At 40.4% G+C, this 10,942-nt stretch overlaps 1 protein-coding gene across 6 annotated transcripts in view; it reads left to right on the plus strand.

Moving 5' to 3' along the window:
- sgsm2 (small G protein signaling modulator 2) overlaps nt 1–10,712 on the plus strand; it is a 96,128-nt gene extending 85,416 nt beyond the window's left edge. For 5 of the 6 annotated variants that reach the window (XM_044354097.1, XM_044354093.1, XM_044354095.1 and 2 more), the window contains 7 exons: nt 964–1,350; nt 1,647–1,771; nt 2,152–2,234; nt 3,363–3,472; nt 3,581–3,677; nt 4,560–4,727; nt 7,047–9,120. In XM_044354097.1, coding sequence (XP_044210032.1) covers nt 964–1,350; nt 1,647–1,771; nt 2,152–2,234; nt 3,363–3,472; nt 3,581–3,677; nt 4,560–4,727; nt 7,047–7,135 — 1,059 coding nt within the window. In that variant the 3' untranslated portion in view covers nt 7,136–9,120. Of the gene's footprint in view, nt 1–963; nt 1,351–1,646; nt 1,772–2,151; nt 2,235–3,362; nt 3,473–3,580; nt 3,678–4,559; nt 4,728–7,046; nt 9,121–9,980 lie in introns of those variants that run through there. The other variant, XR_006403791.1, reaches the window with a different exon arrangement.
- The last annotated feature ends 230 nt before the right edge of the window (nt 10,713–10,942 follow it).

A 10,942-nucleotide genomic window follows, 5' to 3' on the forward strand; every position in this document is an offset into this window, starting at 1 on the left:
AGTTGCATTATGGGAATTGTAGGATTCAGTGTTTTTGGAGCTTGACCCTTGCTAGGGACTAAGGACATCTTGTCACAATATGTCTGCCTTCGCTGCATTGATTCTTAAACATCTCACATATAATTTGTAGGGTGTATCATGCTAATGCTACATTCTCATCAAAAGATTGTCACTCTTTCAATAAAAGTCCAACAAACAAAATAACAAATCCACCAATCTAACATTCCTAAAAGTCACACTGTCTTTGCTAATGCTGTTAGCTTTTCATTAACGCACAGTTCATTAAGGACCCAGTAACTCTCTTAGCAACATCAGCATATGGGTGATACTGCTCTTTCAACTTTAACTTTAACCAGATTCAACAAAAAAATAATCTGGACAACTTCAAACAGGTTTATGTGCAGACACTCACAAATGAATGAAGAATAAGTTATAGCAGAGGGTAACATGGAGGAATAAGAAGACAGAAGTCAAAGCTCATGATTTCAGTGTTCTTCATACAGTACCAATCAAAAGTTTGGACTTTTTCATACAAGTGAATGAGAAGGTATGTCCAAACATTTGACTGGTCCTGTATATGTCATCAGTTTATCTATGATTTTGTCATCCTGTTTTTCCATTCTGTAATTTGCTTTTTTGGTCTATTCTGTACACACATCTGTTTCTTGTCTGTCTGTCCTAGAAAAAGGATCCCTCCTCTGTTGCTCTTCCAGAGGTTTCTTCCATTTTATTCCCTGTGAAATGTTTTTTAGGGGGAAAGCTTTTCCTTATTTGAATTGAGGGTCTAAGGACAGAGGTTGCTGTATGCTGTACAGATTTTAAAGCCCCTTGAGGCAAAATTGTGATTTGTGATATTGGGCCATACAAATAAAAATGATTTGTCTTCACACTGGTGAAATAATAAACTATATGATTTATGATCACACACCTGCATCACTGCCCTCACTGTGCATTCTTCTTCAGGTGTTCATGTCAGTGGATGAGCCAGACGCTGGGAGCCAGGAGACCCCCAGTGGAGAGGACAGTACTCCCACCATGACCACCATGGTCCCCTCTGCAGCCCTCCCCCAAGAGGAGCGCCCTCTGGTGGAGTTTGACTCCCCCGACTCTGGGCTGCCCTCCTCCAGAAACTACTCAGTGACCTCTGCTCATTCCCAGATCCTGTCAAGCATAGATGACGGTCAGAGCACAGAGGAGGAAGGGGGGATCGGGGAGGAGGGCAGGACTCCGGGTGTGCTGGGGGGGCGTCAGGACTCTCTGACTGAGGACAGACTGTGCAGTCAGCTGGACAAGCTGGTGACCAATGGAGCAGCTGCTGAGGGGGTTTCACCTTCACTCTCCTCATATACGGTACATATGTGCATAAGTCTGCCACAAGAGAGGAAAACATGATCCCTGCTAGCAGTAATGTTCATCATACTCCACACTATGAAAGTATCTGACAGAATCAATGACATGCTAATGATATTACACTGGAACTTCAACTGTAAAGTTTGCCCAACAGGTGGCAGAGGAAAACAGATCAAGGGGCCATTAAAATCATAAGGGATTATCTGCTATCTGGGGTCAAAGCTGACATTCTGTCCTGGTGATGCAAGAGAGAGAAAGACCTCACTAGTGTCAAAACAAATATTTCCTTTTTGCAGATCGAGCTGTTGGACACAGTCGCCCTCAACCTCCACAGGATAGACAAAGACGTGCAGCGCTGTGACCGCAACTATTATTACTTCACCACAGCCAACCTGGAGAAGCTACGCAACATCATGTGCAGGTAGAGAAGAATTGAGATCCTTTACTTAAGTACCAGAAGTACGCACTATGCAGAAACAGATGCATTAATGTGCATGAAGCATTTTACTGTTGTAGTTGGTCTAGGTAGAGCTAAGTTTAGCTACTTAGTAGGAAGTATTAAAAGTTTATCATGTTTCATGTGTAAAATATTAATCTGTAAAGTAACTGAAGCTTTGAGAAAAATGTTGTGCGGTAAAAATTACACGTCCCTCCGAAATGTTCTCAGTTACATTCCACCATAGGGAGACACACATATACATAGAGTGCAACATGTACTTTTGATCTGTTTGGTTGAGTGTTGCTTGATTGCAGTCTGGTCAGTCTCTTGTTTATCATTGTGTGTCTTCTTCTTGCCTGCAGCTATGTGTGGGAACATTTAGAGATGGGCTACGTTCAGGGCATGTGTGACCTGCTCGCTCCCCTCATGGTCATCCTGGATGATGGTAAGAATGAGGAATTATCACATGCTGTATTTCTCTGTGACTGTCATTACTAATATTATAGGTGAAAAGCGGTGTAGTGTATGGAACCGTATTGCATTCACTTGAGAAAAAAAATTGCCCTGTTTTTCTGAATTAATTAGATAATTATCTTGGAAATTCAGAGAAAAGTTTTCATGGAAAAAAAAATCTGCTCCGTTTTTCTGACTTAACGAGATACCTCTAAATGCTGACGCCGGTAATGCCGCTGTCTGAATTTCGTTGCACCTAAAGTAGTGTAATTATGGTAACGGCGGCCTCTGAGCGAGGCGATGGTCCTGAAATATACATATACACGTTTTCGTTCATGTTCTTTCTGTGCTCTTTTATGAACATAATTGTACTTTTTTCTCATGTTTGACCTGTTGTAAGTTTTATTTTGCTAGTGGGTTATCAGATGAATCCTAACGATTGCTGGTCCAGATGTTCTCTATGACAGTATTAAAGTCAAGTCATCCTGCTCTGCTTGTTTGTGGAAACTTGTCTGTAGGCTGTCTGCTGTGTTTGTTTCATCTATTTTTGGGCTTTGATGAAACATTATTGCCTGTCCTGAGGTGCCTGTGCAAAGTCGACAAACTAATAACAAAACCATCTATATTACTTAAAGACACGAAAATCCCCCAATGTTTCAAACCAAACCCAAAATAAAACTGGATTAAACTTAACAGACGGGACATGATTGCTTCGAGCTCTCAAGTAGGAATGAGAGCTTCTCTTGGGATTTTGAGGTATCTCGTTAATTCAGAAAAACAGAGCAGATTTTTTTTATTTTTTTCATGAAAACCTTTCTCAGAATTTCCAACATAATTATCTTGTTAATTCAGAAAAACAGGGCAAATGTTTTTCTCACATGAATGCATTACACTTCCGCACAAGTGAAGTTGAAAATGAAAACTACTGAAAATGACATTTCTGAAAACATAATTGGACAGAGTCAAAGTCTTTGTTAGAGGTGAAAGAGACAAGCAACAGCTTTACTTTGTTCACAGCACTGTCCTGGCTCCATGACCCTATGTTCTCCCTTTTTGTGTGTGTGTGTGTGTGTGTGTGTGTGTGTGTGTGTGTGTGTGTGTGTGTGTGTGTGTGTTTCAGAGAGCCTGGCGTACAGCTGTTTCACTCAACTAATGAAGAGGATGAGTCAGAACTTCCCTAATGGTGGAGCCATGGACACACACTTTGCCAACATGAGGTCACTGATCCAGGTGATGGATAACTCTGATTTTGTGTGTGTGTGTGTGTGTGTGTGTGTGTGTGTGTGTGTGTATGTCAGTTGTACTGATAGTGTTGACTCTCTCTGTCACTGATTTCAGATCCTAGACTCTGAGCTGTTTGAACTGATGCAGCAAAACGGAGATTACACTCACTTCTACTTCTGTTACCGCTGGTTCCTGTTGGACTTCAAGAGAGGTGAAAAACACATCCTTTACTCTCACTGACTCATCTGCTTTAAAGCTGCATGAAAGAGTAACTTAACAGCAGGCCGAAAGGCAGAGTCTCACTGTCCTCTCTGAAAGTTTCACCTCTGATCACAGCCAGCATCACTGATGGGTGTAGTCAGAAGTGTGCCTTGTTGCACCTGTAACGACACCCAACAGTGATGTCACAGTGTACTGGAGTACACCTGTATGTCACTGCAACAAGGTGAGAAGTTCAAGAAATGGAAGTCATCAAAAATAAGATCTTCACAACAATTTACTGAGTTAAAAAAAATCACTTAAACAAAGTTTTAAATAACTTCATCACCAAATAGATGTGCATACAGGATGTCCACTACAGCAGATACACTTCCTGGTAGCAGTACCTCCAGCTTTGGCATGTGGTCTAACAAACAAAATAGGCAGTGTTTATGTATTCCAAATTAAGATAAAAATGGACATGATGTGACCCAAACTGTCTCAGTAAACATACTATACCTCCATGTAAGGTGAACCATTCCACAGCCTTGAGTCAGAAGATGTAAAACCATAGTAACATGATGTCTTAATGCCTTTAAAGAAGAACAGTGAACAGTACATGCTGTACCGAGTGCTCATGATGTTCCATATCTGACCTCTTTAAGACTTTTGACATGTCTCTCTGATGTAGCTCATGATCCTCTTAGCTGCATCCTATCTGAAATATCTAAGCAGTAATGTCTTAAATGGTTAAAAGTGCAGTCAGGTCTCTACTGTCCATTTGCATAAAACAGTCATTATACAGAATGCAGGGTTTCTATAAAATGCTGTGTGTGTGTGTGTGTGTGTGTGTGTGTGTGTGTGTGTGTGTGTGTGTGTGTGTGTGTGTGTGTAGAGCTCCTGTATGAGGATGTGTTTGCGGTGTGGGAGGTGATCTGGGTGGCTCCCAGGATTTCCTCGCAGCACTTCGTCCTCTTCCTGGCCTTGGCCTTGGTCACTGTGTACCGCGAGATCATCATGGACAACAACATGGACTTTACTGACATCATCAAGTTCTTCAACGGTGAGACACACACACATATACACACAATCCATTTTTTGTGGATTTCTTTGAATTTCTCACTATCCTGTCCTGACTGCCATCAGTGGTCAACAGTTTGTTGTGATCAGTGATGTAGTGCAGTGTGTGTGATGATGTAATAACAGATCTACTAAATTGTAGTTTCAAGAGAGGAGCAGAGGAGGGACACTTGGGTAAAGTCTTCTATCAGTTACTTAAGGAACAACATTGGAATATGTGTTCTTGTCTAATCCAATGTATTAAATATCTGATAATCAAGATAACCATCATATTGATATTTCTTGAGATAAGTAATAGACATACTGAAGGAGGTTCAAGTGTTGCTGATTTATGTGAGAGAAGCAGACAGTTTTTGACTAGCTTTTCTTTATGCATATGTTTATTTGTAATAAAACTAATTTTATAATGACCTGACAAGCACTTTGTTTGAAGCATACTGTCACCTTTGTGCCTCTGCTCCCTTTTCAGTAGGGGTGCAACGGATCACTTTGTTTTCCATATATTCTGTAAAACACTTACAGCATGGAACTTTTGCCCATGGTCTTAAATGAAAACAACATTCAAGATGTCCAATGGTTAAATAAAATCTTAAAATATATCAAATATTGAATGCTCAATTGTTAAATTAAATTGCAATATGAGGCATGACACCTTCCTCTTTTAAACATGGTAGTGAATGACACAACAGCCTGTGTAGCCAAGTAGGACATGTTCCTGAATCAACATCCAACGTTGTGTTTCTAGACCAACACTGCGATCAACCAATCACAGCCCTCTGACATCATCAGTGTGCTGCTACTGTGCTTCTTCTAAAATTCCTTTGTACTTCTTCAGAGGCATGCTAAGTTTTCCAAATTCAATTATAAATTGAACAAAATCCTCAGTAAATCTGAACAAAATCCTTACCTGTATGTCTTTGCATCATTAATATTTAATCATAGTTAATATGATTATATATACTAATATATAAGATAATATATAGTCTAAATGATTAAATGTAGGCCTATAGCATAGGTGAATTTTGTGTGACCACCTAAGATCAACACATTCTCTCCATTTTTGGAAAGCCTTGTCTTACATCTCACATCATAATGCCTCAAATTGAAATTTATTTAATTGACTTCCATGCTTTTGTGTCTGGATCAACACTAACACTGCAATCCTGCAAAAAAATGTTTTGAATGGGCTATAAAAAAAAGGAGGTAAAATATGTTCATCACAGGTCTATAGGGTAGGATAAGTCTGGTGTATTTTTTATTATTTAAATATATTTTTGTTATTGTCAGTATGAACTATAAGAAAAGAGCAGAAATTAGTTTCTCTTATGAATAAGTATGGTTCAACTAGCCACCACCAAAATTAGATTTGACCAAAGCAAAATTAGGGCTTTTATATCATCTTTACCCTTTAATGTTACCAAATGCTGTTCTATCTTATTGGCAAGCTGAATAGCATAGCCTACCTAGTTAGCAAGCTAACTCACTAACCTTGCAGTAGCTCATATAGCTACAGCTCTAGGTAGATACGAGACTATAATGATTAAATATTAATGACTTAAAGACATGCAGTCTGTACTAACTTCAATTTGGAAAACTTAGCATACCTGTGAAGAAGTACAAAGGAATTTTAAAAGAAACACAGGAGCAGCACATTGATGATGTCAAAGGGCTGTGATTGGTTGATTGCAATGTTGGATGTTGATCCAGGAACATGTCCTACTTGGCTAAATCACGTTGTGCGTGTGGCACATCATCAAAACTTGATGATAACTTACAAACATTAACACACATCTTGTCCTTCTTAGTTTGTTGAACGAGCCACCAAACAAACATTCATAGCAGCTAGATAGCTAATTAGCTGCTCGGCTGCAGCACATTAAACAGCATGTTAACATACCTGTAGATTTCACTTCCGACCCGTTAGATACTGGTTTGGTTGTTGCTCTTCAAAATCCCTGTTACCAACGTGCTGTCTGTCCATGACTTGTACTTACAACAGTTTGTTTATATTGTCTTAAATGAGACATTAAATTTTGCGATTAATCCGCGATTCACATGTGTGCCGAACTGTGGGGGACGATCTGTACGGATCACGGATCAACTATGATCTGTTGCACCACTACTTTTCAGGTTTTTATACTTGTTTTCTGCTCCTTGTTTGATTGCATTTATCTGCTAAAGTCATTGTCTGTGTGTACCTGTTAACCTGTTGATGCAGATTATGTGTAAACTGTAGTGTGTATGTATGTCTCTGTAGCTGTGAGGAACCTGCTGCCTCTCTAACAGTGTGTCTGATCCACAGAGATGGCCGAGCGTCACGATGTCCAGCACATCCTGAAGATAGCACGTGAACTGGTGCACAAAGTCCAGTCTCTGATGGACAACAAGTGACCATAAAAGAGGAGGAGGAGGAGGAATGGAAGGATGCAGAGGGAGAGAGTGTCCCACCCTACAGGACACTCAGCTCCTCCTCTCATCCCTCACAGGGTGTTTCTAGGCCTCCATCCAACCAGAGCAGGTCCAGGGGGGTCCAGGTCTCCTCCCTGCCCAGACGAGGACTCTGGGAGTGGGGCAGAAGTGCTGCAAGGGCGGCCTGGCTCTGGAGCTCAGCCTCGATCTGTTTACATTTCCCTTCACATGGAATGCCCATGGTGTCCGTTCAGACATGTGGATTTGTCTGCATGCTTGTGAGTTTGACCACACTGTGAACGCATTCTTAAGTCTCCCCAGTCCTCCAGAGCTTGTGTGCGTGCATGAAAACACACATACACACACACACACACACACACACACACACACATACACTCCAAAACAACATTGGCTCTATCAGTACACCAGTTTTGTAGAGTCTCGCCCCTTTTCTTGCCCTCTGAAACCAAACATGTTGGATGCCTGTCAGTGGAGGAGTACTGTAGGAAGGCTGAAGCATTCCAGTGGAGGCCACTAGAGTGGAGATTTACACACAACATAGTGAGAGGAGCAGAAGACTTAGCCACGAAGAAGTTTTCATTAGTGACCAAATGGACTGTGCCAACTACCTTTTCACGAGTGTTTTCTACAACAAGCATGTATGTTTTTACCCCTCAGTCCACATTCTTTTCTTTTTGTCCAAGTCTTCATTATCACACAAAGGTTGCCTTTATCAGTAACAGCCCAAGGTACTTTGTTGCACTTTTTGCAAGGGTTTCCTTCATGGTGTCTGTGAAGGCCTTCAGCTGTGTGGGTGGAGGCTGGAGGCACCACAGGAGGCCAAACTGTTGAGAAAGTCCGGATGAATTGCAGCCAACTTTTCAGTGCATGTTAGTCAGCGGTTTGGCATGTTTAATCCTCGTTCCGAGACAGCGGGAGAAAAGCAGCAGCAGAGCACAACACTAGAGACAAAAGCACACACACAAAACACAGAACTACCATTGTGGACACTGAGGTCATGTCCTCTGTAATATTACAGTGAGTTTGGGGCGTTTAATGACCTGAGGAAGAGTTTACATTCTATGATTACACGCATATTACACATGTTAGCTTTTTAAGTATTTGAAGTATTACTTATTCTGGTATTTTTAGGATAAATATATTAAAACTGGGCTATTTTTGCCAAAAGTAAATTAAATTAAAGTGAATGGATTTAATGTGTGGCAGTGTGAACACAGCTTTAAAAAAAAAAACTTCTTGAATTTCTTAGCTGGGTAAATTGCACTGAGGAGTAATTAAAATCCTGGCTATGGGCTTGATCCAGTTAGCTTCTACAATATCATCACAGGTTTTAGAGGACATGAAGCAGATAAACACAGTGTCAGTCACTGCTTCATGTCCTCTTAAACTTTTGAAAAAGGGACACATTTGAAAAGATGAAACTGTCCAGTTAATGAAGTGTTAGATTCAAAGCTGGTTAGAAGAACAGGCTGAGACAAAGTGGGTATAAGAAAATGAAAAATCCAACACTTGATCATAAAATAACTTCTAGAATGGAAAGAAAGCAACAGGTTGATGATATTTACTTGTGTCTGAAGGTGGAGTTTTCAATAAAGGATAAGGCTGGGGTTATTCTAAAGTTTTCTTATTATCAACAAATTCCATGAAAAGACCAAATGCAACAATATGCAAGTCCATCTCTCAATACATCCTGACTGGTTCCTACGGAGGGCTTAAATCTTTAAAGCTGCACCACTGAATCTATTTTATATATAAAGAGTGAATTAAATGACTGTGTGTAATGTGAGAGGAGTTGGAGAGAATTATCACCAACTCTGCAGTTCCCCTCAGCTCTACAGTTTATCAGCTCATTGTTTTAGTTTTCCGGCCCACAGCTTTACTGGTTTAATTCAGTCTCACAGCTCTCATCAGTGTCATTTCCAGCAGCAGCAGGCAGCTGTTTTCAGTGAAAAAGCTCTGATAAATATTGTTTAGTTTTTAACAAAGGTTCAGTAATTTCCTAACACAGCTGGTCACTGTAGTTTTTAGTAAACATTACTCAAACAGGAGGAAATGGTGCATTTGTCGGCGCCTGTTTTCTGCAGATGAATCCACATTTGGTGCTCTAGAGAGTATTTCTGGCAGCGGGATGGTTTGTATAGGATTGTGTGCGTTGAATAATGAAGGAACATGTCACCCAGTGCAACAGTGTGGCTCACTAATGTGTTTTATAGTTTTTGGACAACAGTGGAGCTCTTTGGCACAGAGGTATAAGATATTCACAGATAATAATTGTTAACAGGATGAATTCATTGTTGGTTTTGGTCTTTTCATGGGATTTTTTGACAATTAGAAAAATATACTACATCACCTGCTCTATGCTTTAAATGAATCCATGTTTTCACTTTGGAATTGGAGTTAAACATGCACACTGTTGTGAAGGCTCGTTGAAGACCGTTCAACAGGAAAAGTGGCTGCAATTGTCCGTGTGGAACCTGATTCTCCTGCCTCAAGTCCAGCCTCTGAAAATAAAACATCTGTCTGACTGGGTCGGTTGAAATAACAGATTTGTGATCCCAGGTTTTTAAAAACCACCTGAGGTAAAGCTGCATTTAATGCCAAACTAAAGCCAGTGTTCAGTGAATCAGTATTAGGTTTCCTTTCGGCTCCACAGTAACAGCACAGAGTACATTCATGTTTGTATCTGAGGGGAACTGGGGAAATTTTTGATACTGTTTCCAATACCCCTGATTAGTGTGACCCTTTATCTCCACCCTCCTTGTCTCCCAAAAATGTCCAATACGGCTGCATATGATTGGTCATCCAGCACGGACCTGCACCTGTGATTCAAGTGCCAAGAGTCTTCCCCAATCCTCAAGTGTACTGTAGTCATCGGGCTCTTTGATTCGCTAGTTTGACCCCAGAAACGGGCGGTGGTGTGGATGTACGCGGAACCTCACTACGGCCTCTCCCCCCTCCCACCCTGCCAACACGTTGACCGAGGAGGGTCGGGGGGGAAACTGAGGCCTGTAGCAGAGCTTTTTCTTCCAATCAGGACATTGTGTACCAAAGCCTTGAAACAGCCCCCTCTGTGGCATGACGACAATGTGCAATTTCATACTGCATCTTGAAGACTGACTGTTTACTATGTGTGTAAAATATTTTTGAAAATCGTGATATTGGATTCTTTAACTACTGTGCAATTTCTGTCGTTTGAGAAACCCATCAAAGTCTATATTGCTGTAAATATGAACCGAAAGCCCAATATTTCTATGAAGACAGTCAGAACATATATATATATATATATAACTTATTTTGAAATCTATTTTTTATGTTGGTTTTAGCAGCACTAGTTGGAGGTGTATACTGTGCAGAAATGCAGAATGTGTGCAGACTATGTTACACGTTGACTGTTAAGTGTTCTTTCTCAATGTTGTGCACTGACTTCAAGATTTCTATTTATTTAGAGAGCCAATGATTGCATTGCTAAATATGTATTGGTAAGGATGTATCATTTGCCTTGAATGTAATGTATTATTAAATAAGAGGTTGTTCATTACTGTGCTTGCTCTCTTTGTTTTTAGACTTTTGATGCTCTAGAGAGGAAGATGTTCTATGGCTTTTAATACATCATATGATTCAATGTTTAGAATAGTTCTTCTACTGAGTTCAAAGCCTCTCTAATCAATATACCATATACTGTATATCTATGAATAGGTCAATGGTGGCCCACAGCTTATTTTTTCCCCAGGACCCAGTGGTTTGGTTTGGTTGGTTCGGTCATAAAAC

Source organism: Thunnus albacares, chromosome 6 (assembly GCF_914725855.1).
Source record: "Thunnus albacares chromosome 6, fThuAlb1.1, whole genome shotgun sequence".
NCBI lineage: Eukaryota > Metazoa > Chordata > Actinopteri > Scombriformes > Scombridae > Thunnus > Thunnus albacares.